At 47.3% G+C, this 22,409-nt stretch overlaps 1 protein-coding gene across 1 annotated transcript in view; it reads right to left on the bottom strand.

Moving 5' to 3' along the window:
- Positions 1-20,638, bottom strand: part of LOC116981253 (zinc finger matrin-type protein 4-like) — a 129,827-nt gene extending 109,189 nt beyond the window's left edge. The window contains exons 1-3 of the mRNA XM_033034144.1: positions 20,365-20,638; positions 18,306-18,410; positions 15,096-15,188 (exon numbers count right to left, since the gene is read on the bottom strand). Coding sequence (XP_032890035.1) covers positions 15,096-15,188; positions 18,306-18,410 — 198 coding nt within the window. The 5' untranslated portion in view covers positions 20,365-20,638. The remainder of the gene's footprint in view (positions 1-15,095; positions 15,189-18,305; positions 18,411-20,364) is intronic.
- Positions 20,639-22,409: the final 1,771 nt, after the last annotated feature.

Here is a 22,409-nt window from a genome sequence, read left to right on the forward strand (position 1 = left end):
CACGCCTCCCTGCGTCTCGGAGGGAGACGAAGGGTGTCGAGGAAAGGCGGCTCAAATCGTGTGGGACCGGCTCCCGGGATGGATTACGGCGCCTTGGTCCGATGAGTACTTCCGGCTGAGCGGGGGCTTGCTCAACCACAAGTACTCCACACGTTTGAGTCCCCCCGACACCCGATGGGTCGGGACAGGGACCGGCTGCTCTCAAGCCCGGGCCGTCACCCTCCGCCGGCAGAGGTGGGGCCCGGTCAACGGCAACCAGGTTCCAGACTCTCAACAAGTCCCTGTAGAAGCCAGGCATCCCCATCAGGACCGCACGGCTGACCCCCACCATCGGGATCCGCGTACCTCCTTGAAGGCAGCGGCTCCGTTGGAAATAGTGCGTCGCCAGCACGTGCCACCTGGGAGGATGCCCTGAGTACAGGTATCTCTGCAAGGTCCTGAGGCGGAGAGCCGCCACCTTGGTGCGAATGCACACCAGCGACTGACCGCCCTCCTTGATCGGGAGACTCAGGACCGCTGCAGAGACCCAGTGCTTTGCGTTGCCCCAGAAGAAGTCCACCAAATTCTTCTGGGTGATCCCAGCAAAGGTGGCTGATGGGACCAATGTGGTCAATCTGTACCAGAGCATGGAGGCCACGAGTTGGTTAATGACCAACACCCTGCCCCGGTAGGAAAGCACTCTGAGGAGACCCGACCAGCGCCCCAGCCGGGTGGCGACTTTCGCCTCCAGCTCCTGCCAGTTCGCCAGCCAGGTCTCCGCACCGGGACTCAGGTAGGCTCCCAGGTAGAGGAGGTGCGTGGTGCTCCACGTGAAAGACCTCATCTCCTCCGGGAGGGAGTCCACCTGCCAGGGACCCACCAAGAGTCCAGAACCTTTCCCCCAGTTGATCCTGGCAGAGGAGGCGGCCGAGAAGACTCGTTGGCACTCACGCATCCTCTGCAGGTCGACGGGGTTGGCGACCATGAGGAGCACGTCATCGGCGTGTGGGAGGAAACCGGAGCACTTCGAGAAAACCCATGTGTTCATAGTACAGATACTGACAGCATCCGCAGTCAAGATCGACTCGCGTCTGTGGCGCTGTAAGGCATCAGCTCTACCGCTGTGTCACTGTGTCTCCCCACTGTCTTTAATCAGACGTTACTGGACTTTATCTTGCACTAAACATTATTCCCTTTACCCTGTAGTTGTACAGTCTGGACGGCCTGATTGTAATTATGTATCGTCTTTCCGCTGACTGTACTGCACGTAACAAACAAGCTTTTCACTGTACCTCTGTACATGTGACAATAATAAATAAATATTGACTCCCAATCCAACATCACTTTAAACTGTGGCATCTTGCTGACTGTAGGCTCTGCCAGTGACCATGCCTGAATCATACTTCATTGACCTAAAACACCTAAAACAAGGAATAGAAGCAGAAAGAGGCCATTCGGCCCCTTGTGCCTGTTATGCTATAAGAACATGGAACCATACACCACAAAAACAGGCTCTTTGGCTCACAATATCCGCGCCTGACTTGATGCCAAGATGAACTAATCTCCTCTGCCTGCACGTGATCCAAATCCTTTCATACCCTGCATATTCATGTGTGTCCCATCCACAATCCTCTCAAACGCCACTGTCGTATCTGCCTCCACCACCACCCCTGGCAGCACTTTCCAGGCACCCGCTGCCTTCTGTGTGGAGGGATATGGATTATGTGCTGGTAGATAAGAGTTTAGTTCAGCTTAGTTTAGAGATACAGTGTGGCAACAAACCCTTCGGCCCAGCCGAGTCCATGCCGACCAATGATCCACATTAACTAGATGAGAGCAGTTTAACTTGGTATCATGTTCTCCACAGACCTTGTGGGCCAAAGGGCCCCCTTCCCGTGCTGTACTGTACTGTTCTATGCTCTAACACACCTATATATATATATATAAACAAACAACAGAGGTCCCAGCACAACATGGCTGATGTTTCCCGCACTAACAATCAATTTTGTAATTTCTTAAATATCTACAAGTCTCTGCCTTGAGTAAACAAGTTTCAGAGCCTCTACAGCCCTCTTGGGCAGAGAGTTCCAAAGACTCACCATACTCTGGGTGAAGATTTGTTCTCATCTTAGCCCTGTGTGGACAATCTTATTTTCCAAGTCTGTGACCCCTAATTCTAAGCACATAAGTCCAGGGAAGCATTATCTCTGTCTCTGTAGTGTCAAATCCTGTAAGAATGTTGTATCTTGCAGAATTTATGAGACATTTATCCATAATGTATGAGTTGGTGCTTGTCTGAGTGTATGTGCCTGTCATGCTGCTGCAAACAAGATTTTTATTGTATCCATACCTCGCTGTACTTTTGTATATACTTAAAAGGAACCTGCGGGGCAACATTTTTACACAAAAGGTAGTGGGTAAATGGAACAAGCTGCCAGAGGAGGGAGCTGAGGCAGGCACTATAACACCATTTGGACAGGTATTTGGATAGGAAAGGTTTAGAGGGATATGGATCAAATGCAGGCTGGCAGGACTAGTGTCAATGGGGCATCTTAGTTGGCATGGGCAAATTGGGCTGAAGGGCCTGTTTCCATGCTGTATGAGTTTCTCGGACAATAAACTCAACTAGCCTTGACCTGACCTATTTTTGTGAAGTTATTCCAGATTCCTGAAGGTGATGGAAATTCAGGGATCATTTCATAAAACAATTAATTATCTTGCAGAATTTGGACTATTATGTGCAGTTCTGGTCACCCCATTACAAGAAGGATTTGGAGGCTTTGGAAAGTGTGCAGAGGAGGTTTACCAGAATGATAGACACAAAAAGCTGGAGTAACTCAGCGGGACAGGCGACCTTTCTGGGGAGAAGGAACGGGTCACGCTTCGGGTCGACTGGTTAAGGATAAGGGAAACGAGAGATATAGATGGTGATGTGGAGAGATAAAGAACAATGAATGAAAGAAATGTAAAATACCAGAATGATGCCTGGATTAGGAGATCATATCTACGGGGAGAGGATGCATGGACTTAGTTTGTTTTCTCTGGAACGCTGGAGGCTGAGGGGAGACCTGAATCTCAAGGATCTCAATCCGAAACATCACCTACCCATGTAGATAGACACAAAGTGCTGGAGTAACCTCGTGGGACAGGCAGCATCTCTGGAGGGAATGGGTGACCTTTCGGGTCGAGACCCTTCTTCAGACCCCATTGGATGCTGCGTGACCCGCCGAGTTACTCCAGCACTTTGTGTCCTTTTGTTCATTAACCAGCATTTGTAGTTCCTTGTTTCTACATATAGGACATGGCTTCATTCAACGATGGTTCTGAATGTTATGCTATGCGCTTATGTGCGATAACATTTTGACCCGTTTTCTGCCAGTGCCTTTGATTCAGGAATCTTCGCATTGATCAACTGATTACTGATGCATCCCAGTAACTATTCTTATCTCTGGATATTTGCAGGATAAAAGGTTAAAGTCACCCAGAGGACTAATCCTGCAACACAACTATTTAGTTGACTCAATTATTCTCATCTCTGAGTCAGCGGTCTGTGGATCTGAGGCCCTTCACATAATTAAAAAACGCAAAGCGCTGGAACATCAGAGGTTTTCTCAGGAATGCCAGAGGTTGTGGGGAGACTTCATAGATGTTTATGACACTATGAGAGGCACTGACAGGGTAGACAGTCAGAACCCTTTTCCACAGGGTGGTAATATCAAATATTAGAGGGCACAGCTTGAAGGTGACAAAAGCAAAGTGTAAAGCAGATGTGCAGTTTTTTTATCTTACACAGACGTTGGTGGGTGCCTGGAACGCACTGCCAAGGGTGGTGGTGGAGGCAGATACGATAGCGGCATTGAAGAGGTTTTGGATGTGCACACTATCCATGTACCTGTCCCAGTGTGTCTTTAAAATATTGTTACCGGACAGGAGCAGGGGGACGATGGAATGACCGGGGTGGGACAAGTGTTTGACGATGTTGGCTGCTTTTCCGAAGCAGCGTGAAGTGTAGATAGAGTTGATGGTGGGGATCGATTTCTCACGGCCTTGGGCCGAGCCGTTGCCAAACCAAGTTATGATGCAAACCGACAATGTGTTTTCTGTGGTGCATCGGTAGAAGTTTTAATAGACGTTTTGGATAGGAAAGGTTTAGAGGGAAATGGGCCAAACACCAGCAGGTGGGACTAGAGTAAATGGGGCACTTTGGTCTGCATGGACGAGTTGGGCCGAAGAGCCTGTTTCCAGGCTTTGATTCTATGACACAGCATCAAAATATTTAAAGTATGAAATAGCAGCTGAGAAGCACTCAACGCAGGCACCTGAGTGGGGAAATTAAAGGAAGAATAACAAGTAATTGCATGAAAATTAGGGCCAGATTAATGTAAGCACTGCTTGTGTGTTCCCCTATTATAACTCCTTGAAGAATGACCATTACGAAGCTTTATCAATATCTTTATTACCCAGATGGGCTGTAAAGGAACACTTAAAATGATGAATGGATCACAGGAACAGAGCACAGTGCTGAGGCTGCACACAATGCCATCAGGAAATTTGACTCGCTCGCACAGGGGTTTTGTGGCTGAGATGGCTCGTAGAACCGTACAGCACAGAAACAGGCCCTTTGGCCCACCTTGCCCATGCTGCCCCATGCCAATTCAATTTGCGTGCATTAGGCCCCTAGACCTTTGCCAGGGAAAGAGGTTTGGAAAGTTTTGAGATACAGCATGGAAACAGGCCCTTCAGCCCATCGAGTTTACTACGTCTCTACTCAACTCACACTAGGGACTATGGGCTTTTCTTTTGTTTTGCACTAATATTATTTTTTATTATTTATTTTACTTGTTTTGTTTCATTAATTATGTTATCTATTGAGTAGCGAGTTTGCAGACCTGTCAAGCTGCTGCAATTAAGAATTTCATTGCTCCGTTTCGGTACATTTAACAATTAAACATAATTAAACAATTGTTAAGTTCAAAAGTCATAGTCCAATTGGCCCATCGGGGCTACTCCGTCAATTAAAAATGTTAGGCAATTGACTCTTGACTCTCAGCCCATTTTCTCATTCACTCCCTATACACTAGGGGCAATTTTGCAGAGAACCAATTAACCTACACACTCGCACGTCTTCGGGCTGTGGGATGAAACCAGAGCACCTGGAGGAAACCCACAGAGTCGCAGGGAGAACGTGCAAACTCCAAACACAGGCAACACCCGAGGTCAGGATCGAACCCGGGTCTCTGGCGGTGTGAAGCAGTGCAGTTTAGAGAGCATAGGGAAACATGCAGGCAATTGGAACTAACTTGGTCGGCATGGAGAAGGTGGGCCGAAGGGCATATATAGCTCTATGACTCTACTGTAATAACAATTACAAGATATTTGGACAGGAACATAAATATAAAATGTTTTGAGGGATATGTGCTAAATGCAGGCAAGTGGGACTACCTGGGATGGGCTGAAGGGCCTGTTTCTATGCTGCAAGGCTCTGACTATCTGTCAGTCATTCTTCCACTCCATCAGCCTATCTTACCACCAAACATTTATATTTTTCTCCTCCTCAAAATTTCCTGCACCTCCAGCAGTTTTAAATGTGGTAATTTCATCTGCCCTCAACACCTCATCAAGATCCAGAGGACATGGATCAAGGTGAGAGGGGAAAATTAATGAAAAAGTTGTTCCTCAGGTTCTTATTAAATCCTTCCCCTCTCACCTTAAACGTGGTCCTTTGGTTGTAGATGCCCCTACTCTGGGTAAAAGACTGTGCATTCGCCCTATCAATTCCCCTCGCACTTTAAGAGGGGAAATATTTAATGGGAACCCGAGGGGCAACTTTATCCACACATGGGTACATGGAACAGGCTGCCAGAGGAGGTGGTTGAGGCATATACATTTAAAAGACACTAGGAAGGGTTCAGAGGGATATGGGCCAAATGCAGGCAAAAAGGACAAGCATAGATGGGCATCTTGCTCAGCCTCCTCTACACCCTGTCCAAAGTCTCCACATCTTCCTGTAATGGGGCGACACAGTACTCCAATCTGCTAAGGATGCCTCGTGAAAAAAATTGCACGTTGTAAAAAAAAAAAATTTTTTTTTTTTTTTTTCAAAGGCACGAATTTCCCAGAAGGAAAAGCGATCCATCTGTGTCTGACAGGAGACATTAAAGATTGTATTAAATCAATGGATGAGGATAATAAACTATAGCAGCCCGGAAAATTGGGAGCAATTTTAGAATTCGACCAGAGTGAACCAAGGACTGGATCGATAAAGGCAAGCTAGAAGATCAGAGGGGAGGGGCAAGGAACTGGAAAAGCAAGTATAGAAGGCACCATGAACTGCATACGCTGGTTTACATAAAATAGGCAAGAAGTGGCCAAGTTAAGAATCTACATTTATAACAACTCTGGACTTGAATGGTACAAGATGGCACCAGGGTGCTATCCAGTGGGTGAAAAGACAATACATGATTACCATCGAGCCGTCCACAGTGTACAGCATGTACACACCATGACGGATTCCATTATAGGCACCAACTTAGAAACATGGAAGGTACACGCAAAATGCTGGAGTAACTCAGCGGGACAGGCAGCATCTCTGGAGAGAAGGAATGGGTAACGTTTCTGGTCGAGACCCTTTCTTGAGCAGGGACATCTTGACCCGAAACGTCACCCATTCCAACTATCCAGAGATGCTGCCTGTCCCGCTGAGTTACTCCAGCATTTTATGCCTATCTTCGGTGTAAACCAGCATCTGCAGTTCCTTCCTACCCAATTAGAAAAAATCTTTTGTTGCCTCTGATATTCACCCCTAACGTGGCATAACAGGGAGGGAACGGGTGGTGTTTATAAGGCCTGGTTGGATCTTGCTGTGCGCCAATTGACTGTTGTGCTTCCTAAGTGGCAACAGTGGCTGCCCATCAATAAATACATCATGTATATGCTTTGTGTCACACATGGCCCCGGGAAACAATCAGTATATCTGATTCACGATGGGTACAAACACCAAAATGTGTGTCAGCTTCCATGGAAATGCCTCAGAATATCCCAATAAAAAGCCATTGTTGGCAACAACAATGATTCCCGTGGTCCTTTTAAATAATAGAAAGATACAGTATGGAAACAGGCCCTTCAGCCCACTGAGTCCTTACCGACCATCGAACAACCATCACACTAGTTCTGTTATCCCACGTTCTCATCCACTCCCTGCACACTAGGGGCAATTTACACAGTCTGTGCGTGTGTGTGTGTGTGTGTGTGTGTGTGTGTGTGTGTGTGTGTGTGTGTGTGTGTGTGTGTGTGTGTGTGTGTGTGTGTGTGTGTGTGTGTGTGTGTGTGTGTGTGTGTGTGTGTGCATACCAATGTGTGTGTTACTGCATGTCTGTGCATGTCTGTGGGTGTCTGTGCAAGCCTGGAATTGAAAGGGTGGTTTAAATTGAAGATATCTTAAGCTTATTCCATATACCCACCACTCCCTGTGTGAAAAAGATACCCCACAGAATCCTATTAAATCATTCCCCACTCACCTTAAACCTATGTCCTCTGGTTCTCGATTCCCCTTACTCTGGGCAAGAGACTCTGCGTTTACCCAATCTATCCCTCTCATGATTTTGCACACCTCTATAAGATCACCCCTCATCTTTCTACTCTCAAAGGAATAAAGTCCTAGCCTGCTCAACCTCTACCTATAGCTCAGGCCCTCGAGGACTGGCAACATCCTCGTAAATCATCTCTGTGCCCTTTCCAGCTTGACAACATCTTTCCTATAACAAGATGCCCAGAACTGAACACAATACTGTAAATGTGGCCTCAGTAGCATCTTATACAATTGCAACAGGTTCTATACTTGTGTATTATCTGCTGTGCTGCTGCAAGTAAACATTTCATTGTTCTGTTTTGGGATATATAATAATAAAACGCTTTAGACTATACGCGTGCACATGCATGCACACGATCACACATGTGCGCACATACACATGTACACGCATACACACGCACACACACACACATAGAAACATAGAAAATAGGTGCAGGAGTAGGCCATTCGGCCCTTCGAGCCTGCACCGCCATTCAATATGATCATGGCTGATCATCCAACTCAGTATCCTGTACCTGCCTTCTCTCCATACCCCCTGATCCCTTTAGCCACAAAGGCCACATCTAACTCCCTCTTAAATATAGCCAATGAACCGGCCTCAACCACCCTCTGTGGCAGAGAGTTCCAGAGATTCACCACTCTCTGTGTGAAATTTTTTTTTCTCATCTCGGTCCTAAAGGATTTCCCCTCTATCCTTAAGCTGTGACCCCTTGTCCTGGACTTCCCCAACATTGGGAACAATCTTCCTGCATCTAGCCTGTCCAACCCCTTAAGAATTTTGTATGTTTCTATAATATCCCCCCTCAATCTCCTAGATTCTAGCGAGTACAAGCTGAGTCTATCCCTCAATGCAGAGCCAGCAATCCCACCTGGGCGATGGCTAGAATGGTGCAAGAACAGCAAATTATAGTGAATCAGCAACTCACTTTAAATCAAAAATGCATGACTATCATTTAATGCATGGGACCCAGGCAGTTTGAAATTAAATTATATGCCTTCTAAAAATACTCACGCCGCACATATCGGGGGAGGGCACCTCCAAGAACATGACATCTCTGGAGCAAGCTGTAGATTAGCGTGCAGCTATCACACCTCTCTCAAGGTGACACTGTGCTGTGTGCAGCCGACTTCAAAACACTGAATGTTGATGCAGACTGCGAGACACGGGCTAGGGTGCGGCACGGAATCTAGTTACCCAGGGTAGGGGAGTCAAGAACCAGAGGACACGCGGTTGAGGTGAGAGGGGAAAGATTTAATAGGAGTCTGAGGGGCAACTTTGTCACACGGTGGTTATGTGGAACGAGCTGTCAGAGGTGGTTGAGACAGGTACTATAACATAACAATTAAAATACATTCAGACATAGTATTGAGTAGGAAAGGTTTAGAGGGATATTGGCCAAGTGTGGGCAAATGGGACTAGCTTAAATGGAATATGCAGAAACAAGGAACTGCAGATGCTGGTTTATGAAAAAAGACACAAAGTGCTGGAGTAACTCAGCAGGTCAGGCAGTATCTCTGGAGGACATGGATAGGTGATGTTGTGGCATCGCTGCAGAAGGTCAGAATTCCAGTTCATAGCCGGTGCAGGCGATGAAAAATCGCTTCATTCTTCAATTGTACAGTTTGTAGGTGAAGTCTTTAGACTTTAGAGATACAGCATAAAAAGAGGCCCTTCGGCCTAACAAGTCCATGCTAACCATCTATCACCCCGCACACCAACACTATCCTCCCTACACACTAGGAATAATTGCCAATTTTACCAAATTAACCTACAAACCTGTACATCTTTGGAATGTGGGAGAAAACTGGAGCACCCGGAGAAAACGCACGCGGTCACAGGGGAGAAGGTACAAACTCCGTACAGACAGCATCCGTAGTCAGGATCAAACCCAGGTCTCTGGCACTGTAAGGCAGCAACTCTACCACTGCGCCACTGTGCTGCCGCAAGGTTAGTTACCTAAAACTCTCTATAAGATACGTCCCTGTCCTTTACCTCGTGTAATGATGGAGCTAGTAGTCGACTGACTGCCATAAGGCCAGCCCCCCCCCCCCCGGTGCTAAATGCAATGGAACATGTCAAGTGATTTACAGAGCCCACTGGAACAGGGTTGGAAGGGTTTTTTGATTAACCCGTTTGTTAATCCTACCCGAGGTGCTGCGGCCGAAGGCTCCTTGGCGATGATACCAGCAGGGAGCCGCTGGAGACGTGGGATGTGAGGGGCAAGGGCCTGTAGGAGGGCGAGACGGGGCTTTCAAGGTCGGCTACAGGGGGCTTTCCTGGGACACAAAGATGGCCGGTCGAGAAGTGGGACGCTGTTCCTGGGATATTATCTGAATGGTGGCCGATTAGGAAAGGGGGAGATGCAACGAGACCTGGGTGTCATGGTGCACCAGTCATTAAAAGTAGGCATGCAGGTGCAGCAGGCAGTGAAGAAGGCGAATGGTATGTTAGCGTTCATAGCAAAAGGATTTGAGTATAGGAGCAGGGAGGTTCTACTGCAGTTGTACAGGGTCTTGGTGAGACCACACCTGGAGTATTGCGTACAGTTTTGGTCTCCTAATCTGAGGAAAGACATTCTTGCCATAGAGGGAGTACAGAGAAGGTTCACCAGACTGATTCCTGGGATGTCAGGACTTTCATATGAAGAAAGACTGGATAGACTCGGTTTGTACTCGCTAGAATTTAGAAGATTGATGGGGGATCTTATAGAAACTTACAAAATTCTTAAGGGGTTGGACGGGCTAGATGCAGGAAGATTGTTCCCGATGTTGGGGAAGTCCAGAACAAGGGGTCACAGTTTAAGGATAAGGGGGAAATCTTTTAGGACCGAGATGAGGAAAACTTTTTTCACACAGAGAGTGGTGAATCTCTGGAATTCTCTGCCACAGAAGGTAGTTGAGGCCAGTTCGTTGGCTATATTTAAGAGGGAATTAGATGTGGCCCTTGTGGCTAAAGGGATCAGGGGGTATGGAGAGAAGGCAGGTACAGGATACTGAGTTGGATGATCAGCCATGATCATATTGAATGGCGGTGCAGGCTCGAAGGGCCGAATGGCCTACTCCTGCACCTATTTTCTATGTTTCTATGAGCCGGTCGAAGGTGACGGGGGAGCCTGAGCCCGCGGACGGACCGGACTTTGCAGACAGCATCAAAACACAGCGGCGCCCGCATGTGTAAAGGGTGCAAAGAAGAATTTCACTGCGTTGTTGCACATGTGACAATTAAAGCATCATTGAACCAATGTTTCTGAAAGCCGCATACTTGCTGAATCCGAAACAATTGGCGGGGAGGGTGCAGAGTGGATGGATAAATTGATTTTTCTGAGCGGCCTTTAGTAAGCAGCTCCCTCTCTGGAAAACAGCTGGACAGAGGATGGTGCAAAAGTTCCATTCAGGCATGGATACTGACACGCGCTCAAATCAGTGCACTACCAGTGACCAACAGGGTGCCCACACCAGGCAAGTCCCTGCGTGCTGTGCCCAGAGGTGGATCGTTACGATCGCTCCACTCTGTTAAACCTCTACTTATTTATTCCCTTTATGCAGTATCTGTACACTGTGGACGGCTCGATTGTAATCATGTATAGTCCCTCCGCTGACTAGATAGCACGCAACAATAAGCTTTTTCATTGTAACTCGGTACAGGTGACAATAAACTAAACTAATGTAGACAAAAATGCTGGAGAAGCTCAGCGGGTGAGGCAGCATTTATGGAGCGCAGGAAATAGGCAACGTTTTTAGACCGAAACGTTGCCTATTCCTTTGCTCCATAGATGCTGCGTCACCGGCTGAGTTTCTCCAGCATTTTTGACTTCCTTCTATTTTCCAGCGTCTGCAGTTCCTTCTTAAACATAAACTAAAGTAAAGCTTGTTTGTTTTACCCTGGGCTCCTTTCAAACGTAGACAACAAAAGTAAAAGTGCTTGAAAGTTTCCTGTAGAGGTTCTCATGATCTATGGATGAGACAAAGCCTTCAGCGGCCAATGAAGCCCACTGTTGTGGTGCAGTCTCTGTGGGAACAAATTCTCTCACATCAGGATACCTCCAATGGCAATTATTTGTTAATTATTTCTCAGATGCCTCCTCCGTTTAATTAGATCACAGAGGAGGCATCTGAGAAATTAGATTAGGCTGATCTAATTACAACCTCAGCTCTGAGTTACTGTCGACCTGTGGTGGGCAGGGAAGGGGAGAGATCGGTCGGTGCCTGTGAAGGGGCGGTGGGGTGGCACAATGGTGCAGCTGGTAGAGCTGTTGCCTCACAGGGCCAGAAACCTGGGTTCGATCCTGACCTCGGGTGCTGTCTGTGTGTGGAGTTTGCACGTTCTCTCTGTGCAGACTCCGCAAACTCTCTGGGTTTCCTCCAGGCGTTCCGCTTAGTTTAGAGATACAGCATAGAAACATGCCCTTCGGCCCACCGAGTCTGCGCTGACCAACAATTACCCATACACTGGTTCCATTCTAGGAACAATAGAAGTCATCTAACCTACAAACATGCCCGTCTTTGGGATGTGGGAGGAAACCAGAGCAACCGGAGATAACCCACACGTGCAAACTCCAGACAGATAGAAGCAGAGGTTAGGATCGAACCCGGGTCTCTGAAGTTGTAAGGCAGCAGCTCTTCTGCTGTGCCACTGTGCGTGTCTGTCCTTGCATTGTATGTATTGTGTGATATTACTGGGTTGTATACAAAACAAAGCATTCACCAGTTTCAAGGTATACAGGACAATAAACTAACTATCGATGCCCATCATTTATCAAGAAGCATTTGCTTTGGACACCGGCTAACAACTACAGGGTTGGTTGGTGCTTTCGGAGGTCAAATTAGTGTAGCCTTTCATCTCACTGACATCTCTCAGTCTGAAGAAGGGTCCCGATCCAAAATATCACCTGTCCATGTTCTCCACAGTTGCTGCCTGACCCTCTGAGTTACTCTGGCACTTTGTGTTTTCTGCACGATTCCAGCATCTGCAGTTCCTTGTGTCTGAAATTTAGAACGACTCTTGTGGGCAATAAGAGGGAGACTGCAGCTGGTGGGAAGTTATGGGAAGTGTTCTATTCTTCACCCTGGATCCATAACGTCAGCATGAAGCCCAGAACAGGCGGCTTGTCCAATGTAAAAGCTCACACTGCATGTGTGTGCACGTATGCATGCACAGGCACATGTACACAGAGGAACACACACACACACCTATGCATTGCATGTAGACAGGCACACACCAATGCTAAAGACATGAATGCATGCCCCACAGCACACACAGGTGCATGAATGTGCACGCCACACACACTCACACAGACATGCAACAAAACACACACTCATGTCTGCATATATACGCACATACAAACACATTCTCCCGTACACAGAGATACACAGATGGACATGTCCACACCAGCATAACACATACACATACATGTACTTGGCCAAACGTGGACAAATTGAACCAGCATAGATCACCAGCAATATCAAGGACCAGCCTCACCACAGTCATTCCCTCTTCTCCCATCGGGCAAGAGGTACAGAAGTGTGAAAACGCACACCTCCAGATTCAGGGACAGTTTCTTCCCAGCTGTTATCAGGCAACTGAACCATCCATCCTATCACCAACTAGAGAGCGGTCCTGACTACCATCTACCTTATTGGATATATTCGACCTATCATTAATTGGACTTTACTGGACTTCATCTTGCACTAAACGTTATTCCCTTTATCCTGCATCTGCACACTGTGGGCGGCTTGATTGAATCATGTATAGTCTTTCCGCTGACTGGTGGCACAAAATAAAACAGCTTTTCATTGTATCGGCAATAATAAAAGTGAACTAGATGAGGCATCTTGGTCGGCTTTGGTGAGGTGGGCTGAAGAGCCTGTTTCTGCGCTGTACAGTTCTGCGACATACACTCAGACTTGTTCTACACACATCAGTATATGTGCACATCTGACACAGGTCTCCCATCCCAACACCCCGGAGACAGGAGAGCATAGTGTCAATATTTCAACTGAGAGGAAATATTAATAAAATGGATTGAAATGCGGAGCAGCTGAGAGGAGCGAGCTCTCACAGGGGATCACTGCACAGTCTCACGGTCTTCTCAGAAGCTCAACGTCATTCGGATGCCAGATCCTATTCTGCTCACCGTATCCCACGGAGACAGGCCTACTTTTGAAAGGGGATGAGTAGTGGGGATGAGCCAAGGTTTGGTGTTTTGTGGCCTAGTTACATTAGCTCAGCACCACGGGAGCCTTGTTCCACTGCTGGAGAAGACATCAGTCTAATGCTGCAGTAATGCACAATGCACACAGCGTGCAGCACAGTGGGGCCATGGTTTTATTTTTAAAACAGTGGGGCTTTAATGAACAACGGAGGCTTAGAGTGTTCGTTGTGCTCGGTTTCGGTCACCCTGCTAGAGGAAGGATGTCGTGAAGCTGGAAAGAGTGAAGAGGAGATTTACGAGGATGTTGCCAGGACTGGAGGGCCTGAGCTACAGGGAGAGGTTGGGCAGGCTAGGACTTTATACCTTGGCGCGCCGGAGGCTGAGAGATGATCTTATAGAGGTGTATAAAATAATGAGGGGAACAGATAGGGTGAGTGCACTGTCTTGTAGCCAGGGTGGGGGAATCAAGGACCAGCAGACATAGGTTTAAGGTGTAGTTTTAGTTTTAAGTTTTTGTTTTAGTTTAGCTGAGTACCAAGGTACTGAAAGGCTTTTGTTGCGTGCTATCCAGTCAATGAAAAGACTATACATGATTGCAATCAAGCTGTACACAATGTACAGATACATGAAAATGAGAATAAGATTTAGTGCAAGGTAAAGTCCGGTAAAGTAAAGATAGTCGAGGGCCAAGTGAGATGGGGAAGATTTAACAGGAATCTGAAGGGGAATTTTATCACTCAGAGGGTGGTGGATTTATGGAACGAGGAGGTAGTTGAGGCAGGTACTATAACCACATTTAAAAGACATTTAGACAGGTACATAGATAGGAATGGCTTAAAGCAATATGGTGAAGAAGGGTCTCGACCCGAAACATCGGCAATTCCTTCGCTCCATAGATGCTGCTTCACCCGCTGAGTTTCTCCAGCATTTTTGTCTACCTTGGGCCAAATGAGTATTGTCAATGTTGAACTACTCCATGGCTAAGGGGCTGAACAGTGGAGCAGGGGTGTTGCCTTACGGCACCAGAGACCCAGGTTCGATCCTGGCTACGGGTGCTGTCCGTGTGGAGTTTGCATGTTCTCCCTGTGACCGTGTGGGTTTTTCCCAGGTGCTCCGGTTTCCTCCCACATTCCAAAGACGTGCAGGTTTGTATGTTGAATTGTATATTTAAATTGTAAATTGTAAATCAGTAAATTGTCCCAAGTGTGTAGGATTGGATTAGCGTGAACGATGATCGGCGTGGACTCGGTGGGCTGAAGGGCCCGTTTCTGCGATGCATCACTGAACTAAACCAAACGTTGCGGCCATTAAGAAGGGGCGAACTGTAAGGGGAGTAACCTTGTTGGCGTGGGGAGGAACGGGTCGCGGTCACTTACTGGATTGTCCGATCGCAGTTTTTTGGAAGGGGGGCCCCCATCCTCAGGATGTAACATGTAGTACAGGCGAACCTTGTTGGCATGTTTCTTGCTCTGAGGGAATAGAACATACAACATAGTTCAGTACAGCACAGAAACAGGCCCTTCGGCCCACAAAGTCCGTGCCGAACATGATGGCGAATTAAACTAACCCCCCCCCATTCCCTGCATATCCACGCACCTCTCTGAAAGCCGCTTGAGCACCATTATCCTTACTGTCCCTGAATCGTGCCTTCCAGAGGGTGGTGGCAGAGGCAGATACAACAACACTGTATATACAACAGGGTATTTGAAAGAATCTTTTGGTTATTGGGAAAAGAATGAAACATAGCTACTCGGCATTGGACGTGCCAAATTAGACTCTTGGTATCTCAAGTTTGCAATAACCTTTTATGGTAACGTTGAAAAGTTATTGCGAGTTGTAGAATAAATAGTCTGCACAGTTGTAGCACTCGCTCTATAAGTGACACAACCTTCTCTGGCAGCTCGTTCCATATACCCATCACCCTCTGCGTGAAAAAGTTGCCCCTCAGGCCCTTATTAAAAATCTTTCCTCGCTCACCTTAATCCTATGCCTGCATTTGACCCATATCCCTCTAAATCTTTCATATCCATGTACCTGTACAAGTGTCTTTTTAATGTTGATAATGAACCCACCTCATCTGGCAGCTCGTTCCATGCACCCACTATGTGAAAACGTAAGCCCTCAGGTTCCCATTAAATCTTTCCCCTCTCACAAACCTGTAGTTCTTGATTCCCTCCATGATTTTATAGCAATTCCCCTCATGATTTTATATACCTCAAAACGATTGAGTCTCATCCTATAGAAACTTAGAAACATAGAAAATAGGTGCAGGAGTAGGCCATTCGGCCCTTCGAGCCTGCACCGCCATTCAATATGATCATGGCTGATCATCCAACTCAGTATCCTGTACCTGCCTTCTCTCCATACCCCCTGATCCCTTTAGCCACAAGGGCCACATCTAACTCCCTCTTAAATATAGCCAATGAACTGGCCTCAACTACCTTCAGTGGCAGAGAATTCCAGAGATTCACCACTCTCTGTGTGAAAAATGTTTTTCTCATCTCGGTCCTAAAAGATTTCCCCCTTATCCTTAAACTGTGACCCCTTGTTCTGGACTTCCCCAACATCGGGAACAATCTTCCTGCATCTAGCCTGTCCAACCCCTTAAGAATTTTGTAAGTTTCTATAAGATCCCCCCTCAATCTTCTAAATTCTAGCGAGTACAAGCCGAGTCTATCCAGTCGTTCTTCATACGAAAGTCCTGACATCCCAGGAATCAGTCTGGTGAACCTTCTCTGTACTCCCTCTATGGCAAGAATGTCTTTCCTCAGATTAGGAGACCAAAACTGTACGCAATACTCCAGTTGTGGTCTCACCAAGACCCTGTACAACTGCAGTAGAACCTCCCTGCTCCTATACTCTTGCACTCCGAGGAATAAATCCCTAGCGTGCCCAATCTTTCAGGCCACCAAGTCCCAGCAACATCCTCATAAATCTTCTATGTATGCGTGTGCGTGTGTATAATATATATATATTTGTGTGTATGTATATGTGTGTGTGCATAATATCTATGTGTGTGTGTGTATATATATATATATATATATATATATATACACACACACACATATATACACACATACAAATCTTTTTTTTGTTTATTATATTGTTTAGAGTGCTATGTTTACATATTCTGTTACCAAATTCTGTGATCAAACTGAACACAATACTGTGTCACCAGCATCCTGTACCACTGTAACATTATGTACCAATTTCATAGAAACATAGAAAATAGGTGCAGGAGTACGCCATTGAATATGATCATGGCTGATCATCCAGAATCAGTAACCCATTCCTGCTTTCTCCCCATATCCCTTGATTCCGTTAGCCCTAGGAGCTATATCCAACTCTCTCTTGAATACATCCAGTGAATTGGCCTCAACTGCCTTCTGTGGCAGAGAATTCCACAGATTCCCAACTCACTGGATGAAAAAGTTTTTCCTCATCTCGGTCCTAAATGGCCTACCCCTTATTCTTAAACTGTGACCCCTGGTTCTGGACTCCCCCAACATTTTTCCTGCATCTAGCCCAAAGATCATATAAAGATCTTTGATCTAGCCTGAACAATAATTTTATATGTTTCTATAAGTGCTCCTCTCATCCTTTTAATTTCCAGTGAATATAAGCTCAGTCGATCCATTCTTTCGCTACCCATTTGACTGACTCAGGAAGGGCAGCGTGCCAAAAGCCTTCTTCACCACCCAGGCTACCTGCGATGCCACTTTCACCACTGCCTCAGTGAAACACTGCAGGGTGCAAAATATGTTGCAGTTGCTTATCTCTCATGCATCCTCCGAATAATATGTTTTAGTGCGGTAGTCTATGTGTTTATTGCGTCTGTTGTACAATTCATTTAGCAATAGCTGAGGTAACAAAATCTTTACGAAGCAGCTAACAGCTGGCTGTTAGCAAACAGCATTGCGATTATATTTAGGGTGGCTGCACTGAATTTACAATAAGGAGGTTGTCGACAGATGAGGAAAAGTATTTACAAGTGAGAGACAGAGAGAGAGAAAGAGTGCGATTGAATGGAGATACAAGGAACTGCAGACGCTGGAATCCTGTGTAAAACACATAGTGCTGGAGGAACTCAGTGGGACAGGCCGCATTTGCGTGGTGAAAAATGGAAAGATGGCATTTTGGGTCTGAAGAAGGGTCCTGACCCGAAATGTAATGATTCCATTCCTTCCACAGATGGGCAGCACAGTATCGCAGTGGTCGAGCTGCTGCTTTACAGCGTCAGAGACCTGGGCTCTATGGGTGCTGTCTCTGTGGAGTTTGTACGTTCTCCCTGTGACCACATGTGTTTTCTCAGGGTGCGCCGGTTTCTTCCCGCACTCTAAAGACGTGTGGGTTTGGAATGTTGTATTATTGTCCCTAACGTGTACGAGGTGATTGCTGGTCGGCGTGGATTTGGCTGGCCTGCTTCTGTGTTGTATCTCTAAAGCCTATAGACTATGGACCATAGACTAAAGGCTAAATGAATATGTGATGGTTGGCATAGACATGGTGGGCCGAAGGGCCTGCTCCCGTGTGGCGTGGCTCGATGGCTGCTGGGGGTCAGTCAGCGTGTCGGACACATTCCTTACCTCGTAGTGTGCCACCCTCTGGGACTGGGAGATGAGTTGTGCATTGCAGGTGTTACAGTAGCTATCCGTGAACAGCTCCGGCAGGCTTGTCCCTGCAGACTTCATCTGCAAAAGAGAAAAGGCACGAGAGAGGCTTAGAACAGAGAGAGAGAGACAGAATACTGGAGTAACTCAGTGGGTGGCACAGTGGCCCAGTGGGTAGAGTTGCTGCCTTACAGCGCCAGGTACCCGGGGTTCGATCCTGACCTCGGGTGCTGTCTGTACAGAGTTTGCACGTCGTCCCTGTGACCTTGTGGGTTTCCTCACACACTCCAAAGACATGCAGGTTAATTGGATTCTGTAATTAGGAAATTGTCCTAGTGTGCAGGATAGTGCTAGTGTACGGGATGATCACTGCCCGGCACGGACTCGGTGAGCTGAAGGTCCTATTTCCATGCGTTATCTCCAAAGTTTAAAGTCAGGCAGCATCAATGGAGAACATGGATAGGTGACATTTTAGGTCAGGACCCTTCTTCAGAAGGGACACAGCTCCTAAACAGCTTAGCTGCGCTGCCTGATGAGATGAGGAGGGAATAAGGGTCGGGAGAGCTTTTATTTAGGTTTAGGGTTATTATTCTCATGCACACTGAGGTACAGTGAAAAGCTTTGTTTTGCATGCTCTCCGAGCAGATCAGATAATGACTTTTACACATAGAGCATGGAAACAGGCCCTTTGGCCCTCCGACTCTACGCCGTCCAGCAATCACCCCGTATGCTCGCACTATCCTACACACTAGGGACGTTATAATTTATATCAAAGCCAAATTAACCTTCAAACCTGTATATCTTTGGAGTGTGGGAATAAACTGGACCACCCGGAGAAAGCCCACACGGTCACAGGGAAAACGTACAGACTCCGTACAGACAGCACCCGCAGTCAGGATCGGTTTTTGTAAGGGGTGGGGGGGTTAAGGTCTATAGCACCAGGTGAAACAGGGGGTGGGGAGCGAGAGGATGCTGAGTTGTGAACATTGAGCCACTCATTTGGGGAAGAGGAAGCTGGTGGGTGAGTGTGAGTGACAGAGAACCCATAGCATCGCTGGCTAGTCCCAGAGGGGGAAGGGCGGGAGAGGGTGAGACCCAGCACTGGGTATCAACGATATGGAGCCACAGAGCATGAAATCAGGCCCTTCGGCCCAACTTGTCCATGCTGACCAAGTTGCTAAGCAGCTAGTCCCATCTGCCTGTGTTTGGCCCCATATCCCTCCAAACGTCAATAGAAACAAAGAACTGCAGATGCTGGTTTATTCCAAAGATAGACACAAAGTGCTGGAGTAATTCAGCAGGTCAGGCAGCATACAGACACAAGCATACAAATCATCCAGCCACTGACACCTAATTACCCCCTCACCCCCCTCCCCCCATCCATCCACCCCTCTCTCTCCCTCACCCTCCCACCCTTTCTGTCTCCCTTCCTCTCTCTCACTCTTCCTCCATCCATCCCTCTCCCAATCCCTCTTTTTCTCCCTCCCTCTCTCTCCCTAACTGCCTCCAGTTCGCGCTCCCATCCCCAAATGCCTTCATACCCCCCCCCACTCTCTCATTCTCTCCCTCCCTCCTTCTCCCTCTCCCTCCTTCTCCCTCTCCATCCCCTCTCTCTCCATCCCTCCATTTCCCTACTCTCTCTCTCTCTCTCTCCATCCCTCTCTCTCCCTCCCTACCTCTTCCTCCCTCCATTCTTCCCCTATTCTCTCTCTCTCTCGCTCTCTCCCTCTCTGTCTCTCTGTCTCTCTATCTCTCTGTCTCTCTATCTCTCTCGCTCTCGCTCTCCCTCTCTCTCACGTACAACCGTTCCATTTTCCAGCCTTTCATGCACCCAGCGCTAAACTATCCAACAAATAACACACACACAAAAGCCGCAGAAACCGAACGCGTTGACTTCGAAACGTGCAATTGGTAACGGAGACCTAACAAAAGGCGTGCGATATATTTTGTAAGCGAGGCTTACAAATACCACAGCTCTTGTTAGATTAGTTTCGCCCAGCATGAGTGGTCTATAGGACGTTGAAACTCATCTTACCCTGGCGTTGTCGGACGTCGGAGGATGCCTTCGCTCTCTCTCTATGTGTGTGTGTATCTGTGTTGGTCCCTCGCCTTGTCCGCCTCTCTCTCCTCTCCCCACTATCCGATACTGCTGATGAAGTGGAGAGATTGGCACTAGATAGGCTGATGTTTCTCCAGTGAATGGGATGGACGATGCTCTCTGTCTCTCTCTGTCTCTCTCTCTCTCTCAACACAGCGCCTCCAACATACAGTGCCGAGGGAGGCAGAATTCTGTTCTCCCTTCCACTCGATGAACCAGTCTCTGTCCCCTTTAGATCTTCGCCGCTGCTGATTACAACTGACGGCGTTGCCGGGTTTCGAACCCGCCCTTCCCCTCACTTCTCCAACAACTTGCAAATTAAAAAAAAAAAGATGCATTTCAGTCTCGTATACTCACCACGCCAGGGGCAGCTCCTGGTAGAGCTCTCCCGACACTCTGAATGGTTTGCCTCCAACTCATTCTCTCTCATAGACGCCCCCAACTTGTCTTGAAATGGTCTAAATCCAGATTCACAGCAGGGCATGTCAACAGGCGGCCGGCCATTCGGCCCCACAAACCTGCTACATCATTGGTCAAGATTGATAATGTATCACATGACCATAATCCCTGCCCCCTCCCCACTGGTTTAGTTTAGTTTATTGCCACATGTACCGAGGTACAGTGAAAAGCTTTTGTTGCGTGCCAACCAGTCAGCGGAAAGACAATACATGTTTACAATCGATCCATTTACAGTCTATAGATACATGATAAGCGAATAACATTTAGTGTTCCTTGCAAGTTAACCCACCAAAGTCCGATCAAGGATAGTGCAAGGGTCATCAAATAGGTAGATAGTAGTTCAGCACTGCTCTCTGGTTGTGGAAGGATGATTCAGTTGCCTGATAATAGCTGGGAAGAAACTGTCCCTGAATCTGGTGGTGTGTGTTTTCACACCTCTACCTATTGCCTGATGGGAGAGGGGAGAAGAGGGAGTGGTCAGGGTGCGACTTGTCCTTGATTATGCTGCTGGCCTTGCTGAGGCAGCGTGAGGTATAAATGGGAGACAATGGAAGGGAGGTTGGTTTGTGTGATAGCCTGGGCTGTGTCCACAATTTGCTGCAAATTCGCGGAGTCTTGGGTGGAGCTGTTCCCAAACCAAGCTGTGATGTATCCTGATAAAAAGCTTTCTATGGTGCATCTGTAGAAGTTGGTGAGAGTTGTAGGGGACATGCCAAACATCCTAACACTTCTAAGGAAGTAGCGTTGTGGTGTGCTTTCTTGGCCGTTGTTTCAATATGGGTGGTCCAGGAGAAGTTGTTGGTGATATTGACTCCTAGGAATGAAGTTTTCAACCATCTCTACTTTGGCACCATCAATGTAAACTAGGCTCTGTGTACCGCTTCACTTCCTGAAGTCGATGACTATCTCCTTCATCTTGCTGATATTGAGAGAATGGTTGTTGTCTCGACACCAGGACACGAGGTTCTCTATCTCCTTCCTGTACTCCGTCTCATCATTATTTGATATCCGGCCCACAATGATGGTGTCGTCTGGGAATTTGACAATTGAATTAGATCTGTACATGGATGCATGGTCGTGGGTGTACAAGGAGTAAAGAAGGGGGCTGAGAACGCATCCTTGTGGAGCCCCCGTGCTGAGGATTATCGTGGAGGATGATTTGTCCCCAACCCTCACTGATTGGGGTCTGTTGGTCAGGAAGTCGAGGATCCAGTTGCAGAGATGAATGCTGACACCAAGTCCCGCTAGTTTGGTGATGAGCTTGGATGGTATAATGGTATTAAAGGCAGAGGGTGAGGCATACTCCCAATGTTATTCTGCACTACACCAATGTGTACAAGATCATGAGGGGAATAGATAGGGTGAAGCCACAAAGTCTTTAGCCCAGAATTGGGGTATTAAGAAATAAGACATAGATTTAAGGTGAGAGGGGAAAGATTTAATAGGAACCTGAGGGGCTACTTTTTCACCCAGAGGGTGGTGGATGTATGGAACGAGCTGCCAGAGGAGGTAGTTGAGGAAGG

This window comes from Amblyraja radiata, chromosome 15 (genome assembly GCF_010909765.2).
Source record: "Amblyraja radiata isolate CabotCenter1 chromosome 15, sAmbRad1.1.pri, whole genome shotgun sequence".
Lineage (NCBI taxonomy): Eukaryota > Metazoa > Chordata > Chondrichthyes > Rajiformes > Rajidae > Amblyraja > Amblyraja radiata.